Below are 27,110 nucleotides of genomic sequence, written 5' to 3' on the forward strand. Positions count from 1 at the left end.
GTTGTAAACATATAACATATAGGTTGTGGAGCCCCACTCTAACCTACTGAACCAAAGTCTCTGGGAATGGCACTCTGGCCAGGATCTGTAATTCTTAACATCCTTCAGAGAAAAAAATAATTAATTTGAAAGGTGATACTTGTGGAAATAAGGCTACTTGTATCTTTTGGATGCTATTATTTTCCTGAACTGTTTCATTGTGTGAGATAGATTTGATTTGATGTGTTCCATAGAATTTATGAAAGCTAGAGGAAAGCCTGTAGCCTTTTCAATGTGGCAATAGGCAATAAAATAAAATTATAATTTTAAAAATTGGTCATGCTTAATTTCCTTTATTTTTACCATTAACTGGAAATTTCCTGGGATCTCTCAGGCACTTAGAAATGTCCATGGTACTACACATATGAAGGGTGACAGAGAGTTCTAGATAACATGTATTTTTCTTGCTTGCTGATAATAGTGAATGCTCAAGATAATGAAGACCATGTCCCACTCCATTTCTGTTCTCGATTTGGACACCATGATATAGTCAAGTATCTGCTGCAAAGTGATTTGGAAGTTCAACCTCATGTTGTTAATATCTATGGAGATACCCCCTTGCACTTGTGAGTATTATGTAGTATTCCATAGGTCCTCCAGGTATACTCTATGTACTTGCTTACAATATTAACAAGATATTTTCTTCAAATCTAGGGCATGCTACAATGGCAAATTTGAAGTTGCCAAGGAAATCATCCAAATATCAGGAACAGAAAGTCTGACTAAGGAAAACATCTTCAGCGAAACAGCTTTTCACAGGTAAAAGAATATTTAAGTGCAATAGCCACTAAACTTCGCTGACACTCAAAAGCACCTAAGCTTGTGTACATAAAGGAAGAACAAATAGTGGCAGATGTTGCAATCAGAGAGTGATAGCAGAGGTAGGGCAGAGGACAAAGAGCCCAAGCTAGATGCACAGAAGAAAAGGTGGAGACAGATGTTGCAGTCAGTACAACAGACGGGGCCGGAGCCAGATGCTGCGTTCCTGGCAGCAGCCACAAAGACAGGGACTGGTGTTGCCAAGGCAACAGGCATATCAACATCTGTAAGCATATTGCTTCTATTCCTCTTCACTCCATGGAAAGCTGCCAAAAAGGGATGTGCCTGTAATCCTCCTCCAACAAGAATCTCATTACCAGAATTCATCAGCATTAAATGTGACACTTTTTTCCTTTCTACTTAAACCTTACGTGCAAATGTGTCTACCTATCTAAAACATCCATCTGTCAGCATGTAAAAGCCTAGTCAGGGTGGCCACTCAAATACCTAAGAAGGCATTAGCTCTTTTCTAGGAATTCATAAGAGCCCTTTATGGTGTGCTCTAGAAAAGCACATTGAAGGAGCAGCCGGGATTAGAAAAGTTGCAACCAAAAATAAAAAGAGAGAAAAAGAAAAGAGTACTAATAAGTCAGAGCTATAGTTCCCTAAAATGCCCAAAAGGAAGGCGAATGTTTTATAAAATCTAAGGCCTTCATTTTTAATGAGTAACTATTTTGCTGTAACAGTAAAAGCAATTTAATAGATCTTGAAAATTAGTTCACTTACACATTATATATTTTTCATTAGTTTGTAACCTCTAAAAATGTATTTGAGATTAATTTGTTGTTCCCATAATGTTTTTGTAGTGCACTGATGAATAATAAAAATGAGGAGACTCTCTTTTTTTCTTACCATTCTAAAATGAAGCCTATGCTTCTGCATCAGGTATCAACCTGTCAGATTTCACATGCATTTCCATATTTTTCTTGTCAACCAAAGACTTGGTTAAAAAAAAAAAAAAAGTGAAGTAAAACCACCATTTATGGAATAGTGACCATATGCCAGATGATTTGCATCCATTATCTCGTGTAATCCTTGTAAGGTTTTATGAAATTGGATTTATTATCTCTTTTTTACAGAAGAGAAAAGGCTCAGAAAAACGAAGTAACCTGCCAAAGTTTCTTATGGCTAGAAAATAATGTAGTAAATGCCTACCTAATTCTAAATCATGTGCTTTTTACATTTCTTCATGTTCTAGTACCAAAATATTTTGTCTGTTTTCTACACACTCAGTAACAGAAAAAAATGCAAGAATTCCTTAGATCCTACCTTCAGTCAAATGGATCAGTGGAATCTGTCCCTGCAGGGGACAGTTGGCAGAACCTATATGTACTGGTTGCTGGTATTCTCTTTCCCATTAGGTCATGCCTGTTACAGCTGACACCTCAGGCTAGTTTTTAAATCATTTTGCTACTTCGTGCACTAAAATTCGCAAAAACTGTAATCAGAGGGTGACTGTCACCTCCAAAAGATTGTCTATATGAGATTTGTGAAGTGAGTTGAAAGTATATGCCCAATTGTTTTATTTTGTCTAAGCCTGTGGCTACTCAAAGTAACAGATTAATGTTTATGGTATATTTATTTTAAGCAAATATTTATAAAAGAAACTCCTTTTACATGAGGAATTCACTCTACAAATTTTTCTGTGTAGAAATCACAGCATTTTGCACAGAGAGTAAACACTTAGTGCATTTCTGTTGTGGTTTTCATATGTATATACACATACATATATACATACAAATGTATATGTGTATATATGTACACACATGCACAAAGAAGTACACATATACACACATATATGTAAATATATTGCACATATATGTACATATATTCAGAACCTATTTTCTGTAAGTAGTTTCTTTGAAAAAGAGCAATGAATCAATATTAAATGTGTACTATTATGAGTCATATTATATTGCAAATAGTTAATGATGCTGTGATATATTCCACTGAAATGGTAGTTTTTTTATTCACTTAATTATTCAAGAAAGTGTTATTAAAGACCTACCTTGTATTGGTGCTACTGGGTACATTAAGATGACAGGATTCTTGCTGTCTTTAAAGAATCCCTATTGTAAGGTATCAAGGTAAACAGAGGTGTATCCAGTACAGTATCACAGTGTGATAAGCACTGTAAGATTGAAATTACAAAGAAGTAGAGGGGTCAGCAATGAATTCATTAGAATGCTTCATATTTAGTTCAATTGGAAGAAAAAAATGAATGGTATTTCATGAAAGAAAAATGACTTAGGCAAGACCATTCCAGGAAGAGGAAGTGCTACGACCCAGTGAACTACCTCTTTCTTCTAGAACCAAGTCCCTATGTCCTTCCTTTAGCCATCATTTAGTTGGGGCTTTGGCCAATGCTAGCTCCTTCCAGTTACCTATTACATACCTCATATTTCTTCATGATTTTAATGTAGAGTATTATTAGTGAACAAGTGATAGTGGAAGCAGAGGTATGAGGGAAACTACAGGAAAAGAACATTCATGAGAATTACTAATCAAAAAGTTTAATCCAGTAGTCATTTACTAGACATGCTAATTTCATACAAAATCTTTTTATCTATGCATCTTAGCTTTCCCAGTAAACAGTAGAAATCAGAATTTCAAATAAGTGTTTCAACAAATCTACTTGTAAAATTTATCTATAAAAATCTTGTTTCCTTGCATCTTGAAATGTATTAATTTTTCCACAAATACTTTCTCACAACTGGAAAGAGCTGATAATGAAAGGTCTTCTACAGTTTGTAATGTGATTCTATAAGCATTAATTAACTTGAAATTTCAGCAACAATTTGGCAAATTAAGAAGGCATTGTCTATCCTTATTTTATAGATAGTAAAACTAAAACTCATAGAGATCAGAGAACTTGTCCAAGATCCTCTGGTTTGTGTGTGGCAGAACTTTGGATTTGAGTGCACAACGAATGCTCCTTCAGTAAAATGAAAGCTCTGAGATCTTACCCTCTGGTCAAGGAAGTGTTTGGAGAGACAGTAGATGGTTTTACCGGGAATCATTTCAGACCGAGACCTGAACCTTCTGAATTTCTCATTCGATTGTCTTGCAGAACAATTCCTATGTTCTGCAGCTAAAAATGCATGGAATTCTTATATCTCACCTCCTTTTATGAAAAATAACTAATATCCTAGAGAACATTTGATTAAAAAAACACTAGAAATTTTATACAGATCTTTTCTTAAAGGTCCAGATGTGAGAATCTTTAGGATTTTCTCACCATATATCCACATTTTTATTTAGCCTTTACAGATGGTGCTGGTTTGTTTTTTTATCGCCTCCTGCCTTCTCTGTGTCTTTGGCTCTCTTATATACATGTGAGCATCTAGAACACCTGGCTTAATCAGGACTGCATGTGTTTGTTAGGGCTGCCATAAACAAAATACCATGGAATGGGTGGTTTAAGCAACAGAAGTTTATTGTCTCACAGTTCTGGAGGCTTGAAGTCCAAGATCAAGGTGTCAATAGGTTTGGCTTCTCCTGAGGCCTCTTTCCTTGGCTTGCAGATGGCTTCCTTCTTGCTGTGTCTTCACATGGCTGCTTCTCTATGTCATCTGTTTCTTAATCCCAGATTCTTCTTACAAGGACATCAGTCATATTGGATTAGGCCCCACCCTAATGACCCGTTTTCACTTAGGTACCTCTTTAAAAACACTATCCCTAAATACAGTCTCACTGTCAGGTTATCAGGGGTTATAACTTCAATGTACGATTTTTCGAGGTGTGAAAGAGAGGGCACAATTTAGTCCATAACAAGGGCCTTCTATCTTTCTTGTTTTGTTCTTTCAGTGCTTGTACCTATGGCAAGAGCATTGACCTAGTCAAGTTTCTTCTTGATCAGAATGTCATAAACATCAACCACCAAGGAAGGGATGGGCACACTGGTAAGACTGTGGTGAAAACGTCACTAGTTCTGGGTGCTTATCAGTGCTTAAGGATAATGGTATACAAAGGAGTATGGGGGCATTGAGAGCACTCAACTCTAGTGGGAAAGGGTATTTATCAACTGACATCATTTAGAATTGACAACGACTGACTGACTTTTTGGTCAATTTTATTATTGTGTTAAATTATCTACACTCGATGCATCTTTTTATGGCCTGCACTAGGGACAGACTGACCACACTGCTCTGCCCCTTGATTTGGTGATCAAGAAAAATACCTGTGTTGGGTCTTTGTTCATTTACTTGTATAAAGATACTAACATTTGTTTTTGGAAATTACAATAGATGTAGAAATACTGTAATTGTACTGAGGAAAAGACAGTCTCTGTAGAAGATTGAGTACAATAGAACACCCATTTTGCTTAAAGTAATGTTCATTTGGTTAATAATAAAATTAGTTCTTTATCAAAGAAATAAATCCTTACTTTATGCCTCTGCAAATAATACTGTTATGTGATGATAACTGTCTTTTGAAAATTAGGGTGCAGTTTTTCTTTTTTTCTCCTTTTGTTCTTCCTTTTCTGTTACAGGATTACACTCTGCTTGCTACCACGGTCACATTCGCCTTGTTCAGTTCTTACTGGATAATGGAGCTGATATGAATGTAGTGGCTTGTGATCCCAGCAGGTCTAGTGGTGAAAAAGATGAGCAGACATGTTTGATGTGGGCTTATGAAAAAGGTATATTTTTAATCATTGTGTCTCTATGGTGATACATTGAACTGTGTGCATGGATTATGTCAATGCATCAGTAATTACTTTGCTTGCATGACTTGAACACTCTCATTTCTTCTGTAGATTTTACTTGAGTTTCTAGGCCCTTGGATCAGAGTCCAATACACTGTAATTAGAAAAGGCAACTCCTAGGCTGCAGATAAGCCAAAGGCATTCTCAGTATTGGGACTTTGAAAAGGGAAAAGTAACATTTCTAGCTACCAGAGAAAAAAATTGTGATGGCTAATGATAGGAGAGTGGGCTCAGTGCTGGTCTTTATCTCCTATATGGGGGAATTTTCATGTGGATTCAAATTTTTAAGAAAAAAATAAGTACGAGAGGGGAAAAAAATATTTGTCAGATCTAACCCTGCTGACAATGCCTGTGCCAGAAAAATGTGAGGGAGCCAAGTATAAATTTATTTGAATACAAACTTATTTGCTTAAGTATAAACTTATCTGAGGTCAAAGTGGTGAAAGCTTGAGATCTGGTATAAGAACAACTGGGTTTAAATCAAGCCATATTATTTGACCTTGTACAAATTATTATTATTATTATTTTGTCTCCTGATAGCTCTTTTATTTGTAATGCTTATTAAATCTTTGGGATTTTAAGATAATAAAGAAGCTGATATATTTGGCCTGGAATTGAAAATGTTGAGATTCATTCCAAAGTATTGTTTTATGCTAGAGACCTCTTCCAGAAATTGATATCGCTGTTTGCTGGTTTGATTTTTCCAGGTCTCATTCAGTTTGGTTACAAGAGGAGTCTCGTTCAAACAATCCTGTCCTGTATATTAACAGTTCTCCTAACTGCCATCATGAGACTTTTCCTCCTTTAAATATTCACCCTTCCCTGCCCTTTTTTTTTAGTACCTATGGCCTTAACATATGCTCACAATTCCAGTAAGAAAAGAAAAAAGGGACTTTGAATTTCATAATTTTTAAGAATATAATAGCTTTTCAGTAGTTTAAATTTGTATGCCTGCAATACTTAAACTCTACTTTTTAGTAGATATTAACATAAAACCAGGGTGGGTGGAATAGCATTAATCTATATCATTTCCTTTGCCCAGGACAAAGTAAAATGAGAGGAGAAAGGAGCAGGCAAGCATCAAGGCGTTGAGGGTGTGAATGAGTAGTCTAGGATGACAAGAGAAAATGTATTATGTGCCAGAGGTTTCTGAACCTTGGCATGTAGCCTTGACCTACTGATTATGGAGTTCAGATTCTGTTTCCTCTCCAGTGTCATAGAATTGCTGATAATGCTTGCCAGAAATAGTGTGAAACTATTCTTGAACTTCATACTAACAATATAGTTATATAAATAATTTTGTTAATTTGTACAAATTATTTAATATTTCTGAGCTCCACTTTCTTCATTTGAAAAATAAGGATTATAACTTCTACTTCACAAGATTGTAAATATTAAATGAGATAATATATGCAAATTGCTTAGAACAGTGGCTGACACAAAATAAATTCTAAGTAATTGGTATTTTAGTGTGATAGCAGTGGTACTAGCAGTAACTCAGAAATAAAGATGCTTAATAACAAATTCGTCATTTCAAATTTGTCACAAGTCCCTTTCACCATCTCGGTAACTGAAGATACTGAGATGGTGAAAAAGTATATTTGTAATTGTTATTGAGATACATTTGCCTCATAAGTGAGCTCTCCATACACACACAATCCTAAGGAGTTTAGATTTTTAGGTGATATGAAAGAGTATATATTGTCTTTGAAATTGTAGGTTGTAATTGAAGACTATAAAAATATACCAGATTTTAAAGGCACATTTTGATCATTATTTTAACTTTTGATGACTGCATTGTCTTTTAAGGATGTCAACATGTTTACAGAAACATAGTTATCTTTTTAAATACTAGAATGCTAAAAGACTATACTGAAAATAGCAATTATTAACCTGTAAGATTTCCTAGCCTACCAAGTTGATTAAAAAGGTTTTCTGACCAAAGCGGAATATGGAAAACCATCAATGAAAGCAGAAATGTAGTCTGATGGTTGAAAATGAAGAACTGTTGTAAGCATGCAGTAAGCACATAGACAAGAAGAAGGAAACATATATAGGTGTGAAGACTGCTAATGGAAAAATGATAGGTGACTTATTTTAATAAAGACAAGTGAACAGACAGAATATTAAGTAATCAGATATAGGCCTACTGTGTTTTGTGTGGGCTTTTACTTTTTAGCTTTTCATTTGAATATGGTATAAATACAAACATATACTTTTGCACATATTGTAACCATACAGGTCAATGAATTTCACAGACTGAACTCACCCAGCACCCAAAAGGAGAAACTGAACATAACAAGTCCCTTAAAAGCCCCATTGACATTCTCTTCCAATCACTCCCCTAAGTGATCTACCAATCACTGCCTTCTTGTGGCATAGTTATTTTGCCACTTTCTGCACTTTATATAAATGGAATGCTATGGTGTGTACTTTTTTGTGTCTGGCTCTTTTCAGCCAACAATATGTGAGATTCATTAACATTGTTGCAGGCAGTTGTAGATTGGTCATTTTTATTGTTTAGTAAAATGTTTTGTGACTATATCACAATATTTTAATTCATTCTGCTGTTCATGAGCATTTGGATAATTTTCAATTTGGAGCTATTAAGAGTACTGTGTTATGAACATGCATATACATAGCTTTATGTCTTTTGTTTAACATATGGTTATATTTCTATTAGATATAAAGGTGTTCTACTTTATATTTTAAAAGTAAGTAGTTCTACATCTGAATATCATTTGGAAAATCTTTAATTTTCTGAAGTCTCAGGAGGCCTTACTAAATTCTATTTACTCAACACATTGCATTTATTCAAGTGATTCTCAGTGTCTCTCAAGAAATGTGAGCTTCAGTGTAAGACTGTTTACAAAGCATTAGTCTTCCGGAAGGCAGCTCAGAAATTGCTGCTGCAGCTATCTCTTCACAGGAGTTGGCTTTGTTTGTTTTTAGTTGATTGAGAGTGATAGTTGAAAACTGGCTTTACTTTTATTTTTCGTGGAATTCCACACTTTTATGAAACAATGAATCATTGTGTAAGCTTCTAAGATTTCCTATGAAATGTAAACAAAGATCCTTTAGCTTAGAGGACTTGCCCACTGGCCCCTGCAACATATGCCATATTTGTCACCGTATTTGTTCAAATTAATGTGCCAGGCATCAGTGTTGCATTCCTTTATTACTATGAATTTTAACAAATTGAATGTTGTTGCTCGGAAGACAGATGGATGTTTTGCATATGTTCTAGGGCAAAGCAAGTAAGACAACAGAATGAAATTGTCGGTATTTTTCTCTTCCTGAAAAAAAGTTGCATTGTTTTCATGTGTTCAGGAAGAATTGAAGTGGCCCTGTTAATATTGTCAGCAGTGTACCTGTCACTCTTTCCTTTGAATAAAGAAGTGCTTCCCTGTCTCCATGGAGAGGGAGTCACTAAATTAGTTGATATGGTATACTAAGGAATTCCCTGAGCAATTTGGACGTAAAGTTGAGGAAGGACTAAAACTCTACTCGATATGGTTTACAATGGCCCCCTCATGATTTACTATGTACCCCATATCATCCCAGGAGAGAGAAACAAGAAGGGAGCTTCACAATCAGGGGTATTATCTGAATAGGTATACTTCTGGATATGCCCAATTTGAATAGTTCATCCTAGTCGAATCTCTCAACAGAAAACTGTGGAGTCTTTCTCAGCAGCACCTGTTTCTGTCTGAAATTTTTCATCTGACCCAAGCTAAATTTAACTGACCTTCTTTCTACTATTCTGATATGTCACATGAAAGTGTGATTTGGAGTTCTGGAAGAGTTATGTATTCTCTTTTGGAATACTTTCAGAAAAGGGTTTACTCACTATGGTTCCTTATGGAATCAGATATAAAGAATGCTTTCTATTTGCATAGCCCTTTTAACCTAAAGATATCAAAATCAATCTTGAAAATAATTTTCCTGGCGACCTTGATCTACACAGAAGCCTACTGTTTAATTTTCAATATTTATCTGCCAGACTGCTTAGAATTCCAATTTTACAGTATTTAGAGTGATTCCCCTCTCCATCTCCGCCTTCTTCGTTTCTACTATTACATCTGAAAGAGTAGCAAAAGCTGTCTCACTCACTTGGATTTGTTCTGCCCTTTACCTGTGGTACAAAGGACCTGTATGAATCGATTTAAATTGGTCAGAAGGAATAGCCAGCAGCCTGCTTATGTTCAAATCCTCTGCCCTAATCACCAGTATGGAAAACCCATTGAAAAGACCTACACATAATCTTACATCCATTGCATTAAAGATGAAACTGCCGAATTGAAAAGATCTCAGCCAATTAGAATTGAACACATAGCTCAATAGTGTGTCTGGCAGTTAGATTTGAAAAGGCTGCCTTTGACAAAGAAAAGCATCCTTTATGTCAGGCTGTTTAGGGTCAGAAAATAAGCCAAACTAGAAACAGAAGTAAAAACTTCTTATTCGCTTCAGTACTGACACCAGTTAAAGTAATATACAGAGGCTCCTATCACAATATCTAATTACCCAGAATACAATATTCGTGTACAGCAAAGACACCTAATTCACAGTGACAGGGAGCTGGAGGTGGAGAATTAGTGAGTAAGTGAGCAAAAACAATAAAAATCAAGGCTCCTGTACCATGACATATACTTTGTTCATTCCTTTTGACAAGTGTAGTATTGTGTGAATTATTTATGGTAAATGTACTATAGTGTAGTCTCTAAAAGTAATGAAATCTTAGAGTCATGAGTTTCTACAGTTTTTAGACAGTTAAAAAAAAATAACATAGATGAGGGTGGGAGAGGAATACAAGTAACAAGAGATAGACTCATTAAATTACTTGACAAATTTTCACCAATAGATTATAAACTCCCAGGCTTTTTCTATATTCAATTCCTAGCTATCTGAAGTTCAGTAACTTAGTTTAGTGATACTAGTTTAGTGTGCAATAGTGGATTGGGATAAGGAATCCATGTGTGATTTTTTGTTTTTGTATACTGGTTACCTTCTTACATGTTTAGTTGCTCTCTTTTAAAAAATGAGTAAAATAATTTCAACTGTCATTAGAATGAAAAGAACCTTCATCATTGCAGTGAGAAATGTTGAAGAAATGTTTCAAAACAGAAAAAATGTTTTTGAAATATGATAATCATAAAAATTCATATACTTGAATAGTAAAAGTACTTACATTCACTAAGCATCTTACATATGCATATATATGTATATATAATTTAATCAAAATAACCCTTTAAATTGGTATTATCTTTATTTTATACATTAATAGATTAAGATTAGGGCTGAGTCACACTTGCCCAATCCATGCAGCTCTTGAGTACAGAGATAGTACCAAACAGGGAGTCTCTCTTATTGTAGAATTCAAGCTCTTATCAACACACTGTAAAATTAGATCTAAGCCCAAACTCGATCCTTATTATTTAATCACCTTGGGCAAGTTCTTTAACATATTTCAGCATTTACCCTCAAATTCAAAACGAGAATATTAATAACCACTTTACAGAATTCTGATGAGGTTTAAGGATAAGATTTAAATGCTTGGCACATAACAGATTCTCAGTGAGAATGGCAGTAGCTATTACTGGTAAGTGCAGAGCAGAGATTCAATCGAATCCACATACCTCCCAAATTTCGTGGTCTTTCCTAATTTATAACATGCTTTAGTGTACAGTTAGAAATTATGATACATTACGATAATAGGCATCCACTATAAACCCACTAATGAAGGGCTTATATTCCAGCCAGACACCTCTGGACAATCCCTGCATCTATAAAACGTGTGTTGTTTTGTTATATTGATATTTCTTATTTATGGCTCAAGTTATACTATTAATTTTAAGCCTCAGAGTGAAGCAAAATCAAGGAGAATTTGAAAGTAACTAATCAAAATATTATGAAAGTAATCCAAAGACATTATTCTAATATGTATAGTTGCATGCAAATATATAAAACAATATTTTAAAACTATAGCACAAATTTGCAAGCCTCTTTACTACAGCAGAGTTTTTCTCCATAGTCAAGGTGGAATGTCAAAGAATTTGTAATCATATTTTCAAGCTACCACACCAATTGACTGCTTGATTTCTTTGGTTGGATATCTGAGGACCGTACAAAACTCAGTAAGTCCAAAACTGAACTTACCATCTTTTTTTTGTCCTTATCATTCTCTTTCTTCTACTATGCATTCTTTATTCCATTAGCCATTTAATGGTATTAGCATCCACTTTGTCACTTAGGTCAGAAATCTTGAATGATGCTTGAATACTTTTTCCTCCTCAACTTCTCCCACCACACATCCTATCTATTAAATAGAGAAGTCTTCTTTATTTTGCTTAATGAGTATATTTTTGATCCATCCTTTTTACTTTTTTCACTATCACGATTTTAGTTCAGATCCTTATAATACTTCTTCTGATCCATTCCTCATAGCTGCCCTTTTTTGTCCTCAGCATTTTAAAATTTATTTTCCAACTATAGACTGAGAGATATATTCAAGGTGCAAATAAGGCCATAATATTCCCCAGTTTAAAACCTTTCTCTGACATGCCATCACCCATAAGAAAAAGGCTCAGCTTGATATCATAACATACAAAGACTTTCCTGTCCTGTGTACTTCCTGCCTCTTGAACCTCATGTCCTCTTACTCCTGTTACATGGACAACCCCATATGCCACAACCATCGTTATATTCACTAGATCACCAGCATTCACTCAGTGTGCAATCTGTGTCATGCATGTTCTAAACACTGAACATTTATTAACTCATCAAATCCACATAATAACCCCCTGAGGCAGTGTCATTTCACGTAACAGTAATAGTATAAAACTGCTCATTCTTCTCTATACATATCATGTTTTTTCATGTTTCCAAGACTTTTCTCATGGCAGTTCAATCTCCCTCTACATCCATTCTGTCCTCTCCATGTCACTTCATTCTTTAAATTTCTGATTGCCACTTGGTCTTCAAGACTTAGTTTATGGAAGTCTCCTAGTCTTATTGAAGATTTCTGGAAAGTCTTCTCTGACATTCCAGCCTAGCACACACATCTTTTCTTTATGTTTTGCTTTACTATGTGCATGTCTCTGTCTCTGTGTTTACCACTTCATACTGAAACACTCTCTCCTCTTACCAAATTATAAGCTTCTTGAGAGCAAGCATTTGGGCCCTTAGTTCATTGTTTTCCAATAACTGGAATACATGAATGACTCCTAATAGATGTCCAGTACATGCTAATTGAAAGCAATAAGAGAGACAAAAGGAAAATATTTTAGACATAACATTATTTTCTATGTCCTACTATATGGCATCTGGAGAGTTGATATTCTCAGCAATACTAACTGCTACTTTTCTGTTGTCTGTGTAGCCATTTCTGTAAATATCATAGGTTTCTTATTAACTGCACAACCTAATATGCAAATAAATAGAAAAACATGTTTTAAGGAATGTTCTAAAGCTCTTCTTTTTATGCATTGGAACAGCAAAATCTTCTTCTGACTGGAATGCTTTTCTCCTCCCTTTTGATTAATCAATTTGTCCTCATCTTTCAAGTTGAGCTTGAAAGACAGTCTTAACTCTCCTGACTCTTCCAGATTGTTGTAAGATTCACCATTATACACATTCACATCATGTATCTTTTCTTCCTAGAACTTGGCTAAATAAAATTTGATTTAAATATGTATATAATTTTTCCCATTTGATAGCATTAATTATAAGAGTAAATAATATTTCTATTTCAACACTCTCTCTCATACTGAATACCATTCATTCGTTCAACAAAAATTCATTGCCAGCCTAATAATATGTGATAGACACTGTACTAGGAACTAAGTTCCTAGTGATAGGATCAGTAAGACAGATAATATCTCCCTGATCTTAGGAAGTTTGCATTTCTAGCTTGAAGACACAGGCTGCAAGCAAGAAAAAAAAGTAGAAAATACGTAACATATAACAATAAGTGCTATGACTAAAAGAAAAAGGAAATGCAATGATGAACACAAAATTCAAGGATACTATCTAAAACTGAGTAATCATGGAAGGGGAAGGCCTCTCAGGGAAGATGTTATTGGAGCTGGCCCCTCATTGGTGCACAATGAATGTTTGAAGCAGGAAACGAAAGAGAAAAAAAAAAAAACAGAATGAGAAAAAGACAAAAAAGAGGGATAGCTAAATAATTTAGTTTGTATATAAAAATCTCTTGGCAAAAGCATTCTTCATGCCTGTGGATCCTTCTCTTAAGGTAAAGGACTAGTGACATCCTTACTGGGGCCTGGTGATTAAGGGACAAGAGTAAATGGTCAAAGGGGATGTGAGTTCCCTCTCTGTGATATAAAATTAGGACATCTTTCATATTTAAGCGATGAGAAGATATAGCAAATCAGAAATTTTTGTTACCTTTGATCTAATAATGAACAGTGTATCAGACCAGCATGGTCAGGAGGAAGAGGAGCCACTGAAGGCTTATTGTCATAAGCCATCCTCTGATTCCACTTTTCAATGCTCTGGAAAGTGAGCTTTTAACATAATGGGAAGGGAATATATTAAAATATTGAACAAAGCCTCATATATATAATTACTGTGAAAGCTTTATTATTTGGGCCAGGTCTAAAGCAAGGCCCAGGCTGCTCCTTTGATGACCTGGGCATATGAGACATGCAAGGTCAATGAGAATTCCTTCTGTAACTGAGACTAAATCTCCATGTTCTCTCCACAGCCATGAACCCAGAAGACCTCTGAGTCACCAAATCATGGAGCTCTTAGCACTGGTGTCACTTACTGCTAATCTCCAGATCTAGTTCTTAAAATATTCTCATGGGAAGAGATTAGAATCAGCTTTCGTTGTTTTTAAGTTAAAATAGTGGGGAATAGAAAGACAACCTTATAGAGAGATAAATTGTACTTCCATTCTTAAATAATGATAAGGCATCTGTTGTATATATGACTGTGATTTAGATATTAAACTATTTTTGTAATAGTCTCTTGGATTGACTTGTCATCTTAAACAAAACCTAGGTTTTAAAATAACTATTAAGAAAGTTGAAAGCAAAGAAGATTTAAGAGGGAGAGAAATCCCACCAAATATAAAAAACAAAGGAACACAAGTAGACAAATTAAAGGGAAAGCACGAAATTTGGAGAACACACACAGGACTGGAAGAGTGAGGAACAGGAAATAAAAGAGATTTCAAGCTGGGAGAAGAATCACATTTGCCAAAACCCTCAGGTGCTCCAGTGAATAATTCTCTGAAATTGCAGATTGTCATTAGAGCTGCATTAGGCTAATAACATAGCAACCTCCTATTTTGGTAAAATGCTTGGGTGTAGATAGTAAATTCTTAGATATAGGAAAACATTTTATTTAATTAGTGGAAGTTTGATTATCTCTGGAGGTATTCCATTAGTGTGCTTTGGTTATCTGGGTGTATCCATTATCAGGAGTTTGGCTTAACAAGTCCATTTAGTGAGTTCCATTAAGGTTTATTTTTCTGCTTAACTCCCTGTGGCCAAGCATCCAGGAGCTGGGCTTTACTGGATTTCGGGTTTCTTTGCATGTACTTTAGTGGCTTGTCAGAGCAGTTCTAGTCATGGAAAATTTCCCATACGTGGGTGCCTTAGCCCACAGTTAGCAGGAGGTGGGAAATCAGGCAGAGATGCCTTCCAGAGCTGAGGGGGCCTCTTGGCATTTCCCTGGCAGCCTCATGCTTATCATCAGCCAGAACTCAGGCACTCATTAGGCTCTTGATGAAAAGCATCCCAAAGAAAATGCCAGCAAATTGTGCCACTGTGCTGGCAGGAAATGAAAACTGCTCAAAGCAAATGGAGCCAAGAGAGCTGTTGAAATGAAAGGTAACATCAAGGGTGTGATCACTAACACACACAGGCGTTCAGGATTCGGGATGCAACTTTCTGCTTCACTGGCGAAAGCATGAGGCCCTCTCATCTGTCAGCCAATGTCAATTCTACAGAGGGGCTGAGATAGACTGGAAAGTGGGCTCTGTGAATTAGCTTTGTCGTGCTTGGGTAAATGCTAGGGGTTTGGGTTGTTTTTATTCCCCCCAAGAAGTCTCTCCCAGGAAAAACAGAAATAAGAAAAAGGTTTTCTTTTTGTGTTTTTCCTGGGCCCAAACACTTAAAGACCAAATAAGGTAAAAGGAAGATTTCAAAAGCACTATAGGTCCTATTAAAGTGGGATCAGATAGTGTGGAGGGCAGTTAAAAAAATAAAAAATAAAAAAACTGAAAAGGAAAACCAACTCAGAATCTGAATCTTGCAAGAAACAGATGAGGGGTATTATTATTATTATTATTATTATTATTATTATTTTAGAGACAGGGTATCTCCCAGGTCTAGCCCAGGCTAGAGGGTAATGGTGTGATCATAGCTCACTACAATCTTGAACTCCTAGATTCAAGTGATTCTCCCACCTCGTTTCCTCAGTAGCTGGGATGACAGGCAGATGCTACCATGCCCCACTAATTTTTAAAAAAACTTTTTGTAGAGATAGGGGTCATTGCTATGTTGCCCAGTCTGATCTTGAACTCCTGGTCTCAAACAATCCCCCCACCTCAGCCCCACAAAACACTGGGATTACAGGTGTGAGTCAAGGAAACCTGGCCAAATTATAATTCCAAAGGAACTTTTGGTCAGTAGTACTACTTTTATCCTGAGATTAAAATGGCCACAGAAGCAAGAAAAGGAAATACTCAACAGCAGCTAGCACCAACACGCAAGCAAGGCACAGGCACACTGAAATCTTCATGAAACTGCATATGGTAGGTAAAGTAACGCCCCCCCCAAAGATGTTTAGGTCCTGTTCACTGAAACTGTAAGTAGGCTGCCTTACATGGGGAAGAATCAAGGTTGTTATTTAGCTGACTTTAAGAGAAAGATTATCCTGAATTATTCCAATGGGCTCATTGTAGTATGGAAAAGTGGGGCAGAAGCAGAGCTCAGAGTAATATGATATGAGGACTAAGCCAACCATTGCTGGCTTTGAAGCTATAGGAAGGGCTACAAGCCAAGGAATGTGGTTGGCCTCTAAAAGTTGGAAAAGTCAAGGAAACCGTTATCTCCTAAGGCCTCTAGAAAGAAATGCAGCCCTGCTAACACCTTAATTTGAGCTCAGAAAAACCCATGTTGGACTTTTGACCTCCAGAACTATATGATAATAAATATGTATTGTTCGAGCCACTACGTTTGTCATAACTAACAATAGCAGCAATAGAAAATGAATATACTGATATTTAGAAGATCCATATGAAGTTCCAAAAAGGAGTTTCTGAGTTCATCTACAATTCTTGGGGCAAAAAGCAAAGAGAAAAAGCAGTGAGAAGACCCAAAAGGCACATTGATGTGTTAGAACTGTAAGGCATATTACATATATCCTCTTAGTTAAACTTTACAATAATCGTACAAGGAGGGATTATCATTTCTAATCCATAGATGAGGATCTTTTTAAAATGTAAAACAAATCATATCCTTTACTAATTAAATTCCTTCAGTGGCTCCCCATCTCACCTACCCTACACAAAAATCTGAACTCCTTATTCTCACCTGTAAAGCTCTACATCAGTCATAGTCAAAGTGCAGATTACCTACGAGCATCACCTGGGACCTTGTTAGAAACGCCAACACTCATCCGCTACTACAGTCTTTTTCAATCATTATTTCTTGGAACAGGGCTTAGGAATCTGAACTTGCACTCCAAGTGATTCTTACACATAATAAAAAGTTTGAGATGCACTAGTCCACATGAAGTACACTTGCCCACCTCTCCAACCAAATCTGATACCACTGTCATCCTTGCTTGTGATGCTCCAGCCACACTGGCCTTCTTTTGTTTTCTAAACATATTATGTTTGCTCCCATCTTGGGACTACTACATTATCTATTCTCTCTGCCTATTAGGTGCTTCCCCTAGAAATTTGTTTGTTGGCTAACGTCCTTAATATCTTAAGGTTTCCTTGATCGTCAGCTCACTTGAGTCCAAAGAAAGAATGCTAATGGGACTGTCCCCCACATTATTTCATTATAAGTTATGCCTATGATTTGAGAAAATCAGATATCCACCAGTCATGAATAGAAAGCTGGAGAGGATAAGAAAATGGACACTAGCTTTTAACTATGTAGATTTCAGTTTTGCTACCAGGTTTAGCAATTATAATCACAATCCTTTTTTCTTTTTCTTTTTTTTTCTCAAAGAATCTTAGACTTGTTATTTTCGGAAAAGATTTTAGTGCTGGTAAATACCATAATTTTTTCCATCTCATGATCTCGAATGCACTGTTCATTTAAATTTGTTTTGGAAGGGAGGATTTGAAAGGCAAGCAAATTTCAGCATATACTCTCTACATAAGCTAGGTCTGTGCTTAATCCGAGTTAACTGCAGATCCTTTGTAATGGTTAAGTATTTATGCTTTTTCAATTCCTTAAGTTTGACAGTTTTACAGTGAGCTCTGTTGTTTTCACAAATCCTATGGCAAGATCTTTAAGGTTGACTGTTTTTCTCTTTTATATATTAGCTTCAGGAGATTATTTTTATAATGACCACATTGAAATAGTGTCAAAGTTTAATTTTATTGGAAAACATTGCTTTATTCAGAGGAGCATTTAGCATTTTTTTATTCTTCACAATTATAAGCCCCTCGTGTAACTAGTAAATTCCAAAATGTTGATGGTGTTATACGATAGAAAAGTATTTCTCATATAAGTAAGAGTCCAGGGTGGATGGCTTTCTTCCAATGCTTAGAGCCAGAGCCTTCTGTGTCTAGCCAGCAAATGGGAAGAGCAGAGAAGGCCCACTTGTTTCTTAAAGCATACACCTGGAAGTGACTTTGCTTTTGTTCATATTCCCTTCATGAAAATATGTCACAAGACCACAGTTGAATGCAAGGTACATAGGAAAATGTCACTGGATGGGCAGCCATTCCCAGTGACAAAATCACCTGTGAAAGAGAAGTATAAATATTGGCAGGCAGCCAGCTGTCTCTGGAAAACCTATGTAAATTATCTTAGTGCTGCAAAATACTGCAATTCTGAACTAAATGTACTGCTCAATCACAGCAAATACATCTCTTTTTCCTGATTACTGTATGTGCTTTTTGCCCTTTTAATTGTGCCCTTATTACGTACTCCCACAGTACTTGATATTTCCTTATTTAGAAATTCTCATCATTTTTATGATTATTTGTTCAACTACATTATAAGCTTCTTAAGGGTAAAACCATAGTCACTTTGTTCACTGTATTACCAGTACCTGTACCCACCAGAGTGCCTAACATAGTGCTTCACATATGGTGGCATTAAGAAATTATTTTGAACCAATGAATGAATGATTAAACTAAATTTCTATTGCAATACATTATTTCTTATGATTTGTCCTATGTTGTAAGCTACTTCCAATAAATTTTGGATTTGAGAGTAGACTAAATAAATTAAACAAAATTTAGGACTCTTTGTTCTTTGTGTCTTTTCATAAAGGGCATGATGCCATTGTCACACTCCTGAAACATTATAAGAGATCGCAAGATGAATTGCCCTGTAATGAATATTCTCAGCCTGGAGGAGGTACCCCTTTTCTTACTCAGTTTTCATTGTTGTATAATATTGTACCTAAAAGTAAATCTGTGTTTCTGTTACTATCATTCTGGGGCTAGGGAGGAGGGCATAGCCTGTGTCAGATTAGATTTATTTTAAGTAACCTTGTGTCTGGGTGAGGCTGAACATAAAGAAGACTCCATTTTGGCTATTTTCTAACTCACCAATCTGCAGTTCCTCCAAGTTTAACATTTCCCAGACTGGATGTTTATGAGGCTTGTGCATGACTAGGAAGGCCTGGATAAGCTGAGAGCAGTCGTTTTCCATTTCAGTAATCTATTACAGAATACTCATATCCAGACACAAATTAAATCTGCTAGAGTCTGCTACAACTTGGATTTTCTAAAAAATCTTTTTATGCACTTTCTAAATAAACACTTGTGGTACAATTTCAGCATCCAGAGAAAGATTTGGGCTTTAAGCGATAGTTTTACTTGGTTTCGTCACCTGCTTGTTTTTATAATGTTGAACTTTTATGTAGAAAAAAGTGATTGCTACTTTCAGCTCTATTATATAATCTGATTTCTAGACGGCGCCCATATGTCTGTTCCATCCCCCTTGGGGAAGATTAAAAGCATGACAAAAGGTACTTATAATCTGGGAAAATTGTTATATTTGATTACTAAAGGTTAACTATTTCTTAAAATATAACTTTCAATTTTGTTTTACATATGACAAATGAATATTTTGCAAGCACAATGAATATTATCAAGAGATAATATTCCTTACCCTTTATCTCCTTTCAGTGCATAAAAATACAATCACAGTGAAAATTTGACATGGCTATTAAAGAAAAGATCAAATTCTCATAGAACTGTTTAGATGTTTCTGTTTTTAATAAAAATAAATTATAAATATTAATAGTTGTTTAAGAAGAATTGGGACTAGAAAATATGTATAAAAATGCATTGTTTTTCAAAATATCCCCAATAAGTAATACTTTGGTACCTTTTTTGAATGTATGTTGCACACAGAAATTAATAATGTTAGACCAGAAAAGTAAAAAATATGATTCAAATGTAGATTTGTATTTAACTATTTGGAATTTAAAGTCTTTTAACAGTATCTTTTTTCATTTTGAGTGTTTCCTTAAAATGATTCATATGTTTATTTCCTGTCATTTAATTGGCATGTCTTTGAGGTTAGTTTATGGGTACTTGGCTAAGGCTATTGGAATAGGCTGAAGAGAGTTACAGATCAGAACCTTTATCCTGATAAGATATGGACTGGACCCCAGGGTTGCTATGTCATGCAGGCAAGCTAGTTGGTGACCAGATCAGGAATAAACCCTTAGCCCTGGTAACAAAGAGTGAGTAATCAAGACATAGAACTTGCATTAATTTAATGCAGAGTGTCAGGGATCATTTGGGTTAAGGTTTTAGCATCTTCCAGTAGTCAATTACAGTTGGAAAATAGAACTTAAATGTTACCAGAAAATTATGTTTTTAATTAAATATATATATATATATACGTGTGTGTGTGTGTGTGTGTGTGTGTGTGTGTGTGTGTGTGTATCCTATGTGTGTTTTTACCTTAAAAAATAAAATGACAATTTCTGTTTTCAGAGAAGGCAGATATTCTCCTCCTAAGAGCTGGATTGCCTTCACATTTCCATCTTCAGCTCTCGGAAATTGAGTTCCATGAGATTATCGGATCAGGTAACCTAAAAAAAAAGATAATAAAGGTTTGGTTTGGTTGAATGAGCTCAAGTTAATATGTGTTTGTTTGTTTATTTTAAACAATTGTAGGTTCTTTTGGGAAAGTATATAAAGGACGATGCAGGAATAAAATAGTGGCTATAAAACGGTAAGCAAACAAATGAAAAAATTCAGCATCCAGGTGGAATTGTGACCTTTGAGAAGCATATGTATGGCAAGCCTCTTGTTTAGATCCATCTGTTTACTGAGGATTTTCTGTTGCTGCCATTTCCAGTTATCGAGCCAATACCTACTGCTCCAAGTCAGATGTGGATATGTTTTGCCGAGAGGTGTCCATTCTCTGCCAGCTCAATCATCCCTGTGTAATTCAGTTTGTGGGTGCTTGCTTGAATGATCCCAGCCAGTTTGCCATTGTCACTCAATACATATCAGGGGGTTCTCTGTTCTCCCTCCTTCATGAGCAGAAGAGGTATGGATCTTGATTTATCCTTGGCATGCCATTGGAATTACTTTTGTAATATGTCAGAGGCTTTCTCATTGGATGAGCCTTTACTTTCTGAAATCTGAGTGCTAGCAAGTGTGGCATTTTAATTTATGCCTAATAATTGTGTTTCAATAAATAGAAATGCTTTGTGCTTTCTTAACAGAAATTGAGTTGAAGATAACAAATTTAAGGAATTTAAATTGACAACTGAAGCTTAAAATAATTAGGTTAAATTTGAAATACTGGTAAAGAAGATATATGCTAGCTCAGAATAAAATAAAGTTTAAAAAAGTGATCTTGCACAAATCTAAAATGAATTCACTTCCTGGGTTTATGCATGTAGGAATTAGGATTTAGTTTCATTAAGTGATTAAGATAGATTTTATTTTATAATATTACCAAGAAATCAAGTATAGCATTATAAATAAAGTATAAAACCAAGTATAATATCTTAAACAAGAGATGATGTATATCTTAATTGATTCATAATTAAGAATTTTCTGATGTAAGAAAACTATTTTTTTCAGATTTGTTGAATTTCTAGCTTAACCCCCAAGAAAGAAAAAAATGGTTAAAATTATACAAGATAACAACTCTCACATATCATTTGCTTTTTTGGTATTGGCTTTGACCATTTCATCTCTGTTAAATCTATTTTTAAATTCTAGGATTCTTGATTTGCAGTCTAAATTAATTATTGCAGTAGATGTTGCCAAAGGCATGGAGTACCTTCACAACCTGACACAGCCAATTATACATCGTGACTTGAACAGGTATTTTTTTTTTCTAAATAATGAACTCAGAAGGGTATAATTAACTGGGAGTTTTAGACAGATTTCAGTGAAGATAATTTCAGACTTGTTGCAGATCAGGTACTCTGTGGGTAAGAGGACAGACTACCACAAACTTAGCAGTAGAAAGTTTTGTCATTGTCTTTTACAGGAGTAGAAAGCTATATAACTGCTTCTCAGGGATCATTTAAATCTATGAAGAATGTTCACTTATACGGTAATATCTGCAAGATGCACCAGCTAACTAGTTCTCAGGTCAGTAAGGTCAGATCAAGCATTGAGCTAAATGGCTATTAAAAAATGGTATGTCTCCTATAAAGTGAGGTGTTGGAGTAGCTTCTGATATAAAATTATCTGAAACACTACATCGTGCTACCATTTTTGTGTTTTTATATTAGTAATTCAGCTTAACCACAGCTTATTTACCTAGTGTTCAGGTGAAGAGGATTTTATGTGAAATAAATATGAAACCAGAGTGTTCCAGAGGTGGAACCCCAAGGGATCTCAAAACTTTTCTTAAATGGTGAAAAGTTTCTCTAAGTAAAGTCTTATAGGAAAGGCCAATATACAAAATGGAGCAGCGTTGGGTAACGGTAAAGTGGGGTGTAGAAAACTCTATTTACTTCCCATTTCCCAGTGCTAAGGAGAGATTCTTGTGCCACCTCTGTGGCAGCCCAAAGGTGCTATGTAGAATAGTTGGACAACAACTGATTTAGTTTAGGAAGCAAGTCAGATGTTTCCACATCGACCACATTCATTTTATGATAATCAATACTGTTCACACAGATTCTGTATATAGTTCTTTATAAAAACTTTACAGTTCTGAAGCTACTAAATATTAATTACTCTGATGACAAATGAGTCTGGTCTGAAAAGATGGGTAGTTTGGAAGAGCATACTATAGGCTTAGGGAAGACATTAATAAAATACACAGAGATTAGAAAGTTAAAGGTATATATAGGAATTATAATTTCATTTTACTGTACAAAGTGCATCAATATATTTAATGTGTATAATGTGTGAAGCAGACAATTATTTAAAAGTATAGAAAAATAGAACAAGAGTACAGACACCAGTGAATGCTATTAATAAGGTATTTTAGACTTTTTTTCTGTAAGGAACCAGTGAAGATGTTTGAGCTAAAAATCACAAATTTGGGGCTATATTATTGAAAGATTAATCCAGCATCTGGTAAAAATATCAACTTGAAGGGAAAGTCAAGAAACTAGTGAGGCATTTGTTGCAGTCATCTACATAAGAAGTAATGAAAAGCAGAATTTCACTAGTGGCAGTGGAAATGAAAGCAAGAGACATGTCAACTTTAAATAGCAAAATACAGAGTTTATTCAAGCTCAAAGTTTGAGGATTTTACCCATGAGCATGGATTCAAGTTGTCCTGAATACACACTCCAATTAGCAGCAGTTACAAATTAGTTTTTAAGAAAAAAAGAAGCAGTTTTAAAGGTTTTTACCAAAAATTTATATTAAAATAATATAAGCTTTTGATTGGCTATGCCTTGTTTTTTAATCAAAAATTATAGAAACATAAAGAGAATGGATAACACAGATAGTCAGTAATAAAGTGCCTTTACACTATTGCCCCGAGGGGGTAGGGGTTGGGGACATGACTAAAATCCCATACTCATGTCTCTCTGGGCCTGATACATTTAGTGTTGCTCGTATAGCTCAGACTGCTGTGAGCTATTTTTCTCTTCTCAGATAGATATGAAAGATAAGAGAGATCAGATATGTGAATAGTAGAATCCTAGGTGTTGAAAGTAAACATATATAGGTCTCAATCTATTTATAATTGTTTACTAGTTTTTACATAAAAGTAATTTCTTAATTGTTAGCTATTAGTTCTTTACCTTCCTTAATTTCAAACTAAACATTTATGTTAACAAACATTTTTTCTTTGAGTTTCAGTACCTATTTCAGAAACAGATTTAGATGATAAATTAGCATAACATAAAACTGATGATTTTGAGTTTGAAGAGTATTATCTTTCCATCTCAAACATTTTTGCACATTGTATTAAAACAAATGAGTAAATTGCAATAAGTAATCATTGCAAGTTTTCTCTAGCTGTAACTCTTCATTTGTGGGGCCATTATATATTATTTTGCCCTGTAAGTTATGTGCAAGTTGTTACCACCAGTTATTGGGCAGAACCAAAAATATAACTGTTGATTAAAATAAAAGCAGAACATTTACTATATAGCTGATATAGGTTTATATCTACAATTTTTGCTGCATCTAATCTAACCTAAATGCTTAATTGCATCAAAAATTTAAAAATTTTATGAAACACCATTTTGTAGGTGCCTCCATTATGATAGATTCCCAAACTATTGTATCAATTATTTGTAGACTATTCTTTATCAATCTTTAATCTGGTTGCAACAGCAAAACATTGGTTTTCAGGTGAATGCATATGTAGTACTGTACATGGCTCAGAAGAGCCTGGGTCCTTTCCCACAGAGAGCTTACTGTACTACTTGGCTATATAAGGGATATGTCCAGAAAGCATATGCCTTATGCTTTCTATATAAAGTCCCACTTTATATAGAAAATAATTAAGGATCAAAATGATTAAATAGCAACTTTCAGAGGATTTCAAGTAAGTCAAAGATAAAAGTAGAACAGAATGCTTCTTAGAGTATATGGAGCTAAAAGTAGAGTTTGAAGAACAGGCATTAATCTTTTCTCAGGCTTTTCACAGCATACTAACCTCTGCTTTCCCATAGTACTTAGAAGTCTCATGGAAAAGGGTAGAGAGGAAGATACACATCAGAGAGTGGGAAACTCGTACACTTATTGCATTTGTATCAACATGGTCTGTTTATATTTTTGTATTCCCCATTAGCCTGGGCAAATCAGGGTTTCAGGGTCAGAGACTGCTCTCTTCATCTCACATTTTCTGAACTAAGCATTGCATCTTACACAGATTAGATGTATAATTAATAGTTTTTAACTGAACCAAATTATTGTGGTGTTTCTTTGAATGTCACTTTAAGAAGCAATGGCCTTGTTGGTATAAATATGACTACTTGCATATAGCATCCAACTTGCCCAATACCTTTTATAATTTTAAAGGAAAAAGGATATTTTAGCCCACAGGATGGGACACTTTTATATTCAAGTTTGTGGTTGTTGAAATTATTTGAGTGAAAAGAAAGAACTCTGTTTTTCCCGTGGCAAGTAAATACAACTGAGGCTTTTATCATCCAGTTCTGAAAGTTAATTTTGATCTTCAGTAGATGTCCCTTGGTATATGCAGGGGATTGGTTCTGAGGCCTCTAAAGAATAACAAAGTCTGAGGATGCTCAAGTCCCTGGTATTAATCACTGTAGCATATGCATATTACATAGGCTCCCTGTACTTTAAGTCATTGCTAGATGGCCTATAATATCTAGTACAATGTAAATATTATGTAAATAGTTGTTGCAGTGTATTGTCTAGAGAATAATGATGAAGGAAAAAGAGTCTATATGTCTTCAGTACAGACACAATCTTTTAAAAAAGTTTTTGACCCATGGTTAGTTGAATCCACAGACGTGGAACCTACGAATTTAGAGGGCCAACTATATATTCTAAGGAGAATCTCAAGGAAGGCATAAAAAAGAAGTTATTTTCAGTGAAAATGATGAAAATGATAATATCTATTATTTATTTATCGAAATGTGAAAGGAGCTTTGCTAAGTTCTTGTCATGCTTTCATTTATCTACACGACTCTGTGGGATAGTTATTATTATCTCCATTTTACAGTTAAGAAAACTGACTTTAAAAAAAGGACTAAGTCTGAAGTTTGTAGTATTCTATATGTTCTACTGTAACAACAACAACAACAACAACAACAACAACAACAACAACAAGGCAAAGCCATGTCAGAAGAGAGAGAAAGAGCATACTGATGATATTGAATAGGCATCAGCAATATTTATCAACCTTGCTCTCTGTACTTTAATCTTTTAAAGACTCAATTCCTGTGACCCAAACTATTTCTTATATCATCTTTTCATGCTTCTGAGTTCCTGCTTTCTTTCTTCTTTCATACCTGATGTTCTGCTGATGTGGAGCAGATGTTGCAGAGAAGGCATGTAGATAGGTATTGTTTGGCCCAGAGTGTTTAATATTTTTAAAGTGACCATAATTCAAGCAGGAATGTACCTCTCTAATTTGCTATAGACCTAATCACCTACCAACTTATACTTGGCTTAATTTACACATTCATTTTGTGGCATTGGAGCTTGCTAGTCATTATTTACAGCTTAAAGGATTTAAAACTTTTTATTTAATACTAGAAGCTGTGTGTGTTTTTTTGGAAAAGTATATTTTTCAAATTGTTTGACATTGAAACAGAAACATCACTGCAAACATGCATGGATCAAATGTATGATATTCTCCTTAGATGCAGTATTATATACGTTATATTAACACTGTAAGGAATGAAATAGTGATACCTCCATAACAAAGTGGCCATAACATTCACATGAAATATGTATATGAAATTATTTTATAAATTGTGAAGCACTATATAAAATACATTTTTTATTCTTCTTTTTTTTTTCTTGAAACAGAGTCTCACTCTGTTGCCAGGCACCAGGCTGGAGTGCAATGGCGCAATCTTGGCTCACTGCAGTCTCCACCTCCCGGGTTCAAGCAATTCTCCTGCCTCAGCCTCCTGAGTAGCTGTGACTACAGGCACATGCCACCACGCTCAGCCAATTTTTGTATTTTTTAGTAGAGATGGGGTTTCACCATGTTGGCCAGGATGGTCTCGATCTCTTGACCTTGTGATCCGCCTGCCTCGGCCTCCCAAAGTGCTGGGATTACAGACTTGAGCCACCACACCTGGACTGTTTTTTATTATTCTTAACCCTCATATGTTCCCTTATATATTGGAGATGGAAAAACACTCCACAATTAAAACCACCTTTGCAAAAATTAAAACTGAGAAAATTATGAAAATGAAAGATCTGACTTGACTCCATTTTGCTTCT

General features: G+C 35.2%; 1 protein-coding gene across 14 annotated transcripts in view; it reads left to right on the forward strand.

Annotated features, from left to right (window-relative positions):
- The window catches only part of TNNI3K (TNNI3 interacting kinase), a 323,082-nt gene that overhangs the window by 129,198 nt on the left and 166,774 nt on the right, over positions 1 to 27,110 (forward strand). For 13 of the 14 annotated variants that reach the window (XR_012512449.1, XR_012512451.1, XR_012512453.1 and 10 more), the window contains 10 exons: positions 461 to 605; positions 694 to 798; positions 4,666 to 4,760; positions 5,351 to 5,500; positions 19,057 to 19,143; positions 19,703 to 19,759; positions 20,739 to 20,831; positions 20,922 to 20,979; positions 21,106 to 21,300; positions 21,984 to 22,088. Coding sequence is in view for 8 of the 14 variants with exons in the window: in XM_074381016.1 (XP_074237117.1) it covers positions 461 to 605; positions 694 to 798; positions 4,666 to 4,760; positions 5,351 to 5,500; positions 19,057 to 19,143; positions 19,703 to 19,759; positions 20,739 to 20,831; positions 20,922 to 20,979; positions 21,106 to 21,300; positions 21,984 to 22,088 (1,090 nt within the window). In the remaining 6 variants the exon portion in view is untranslated. The remainder of the gene's footprint in view (positions 1 to 460; positions 606 to 693; positions 799 to 4,665; positions 4,761 to 5,350; positions 5,501 to 19,056; positions 19,144 to 19,702; positions 19,760 to 20,738; positions 20,832 to 20,921; positions 20,980 to 21,105; positions 21,301 to 21,983; positions 22,089 to 27,110) is intronic. The other variant, XM_010347570.3, reaches the window with a different exon arrangement.

This window comes from Saimiri boliviensis, chromosome 11 (assembly GCF_048565385.1).
Source record: "Saimiri boliviensis isolate mSaiBol1 chromosome 11, mSaiBol1.pri, whole genome shotgun sequence".
NCBI classification, from domain to species: Eukaryota; Metazoa; Chordata; class Mammalia; order Primates; family Cebidae; genus Saimiri; species Saimiri boliviensis.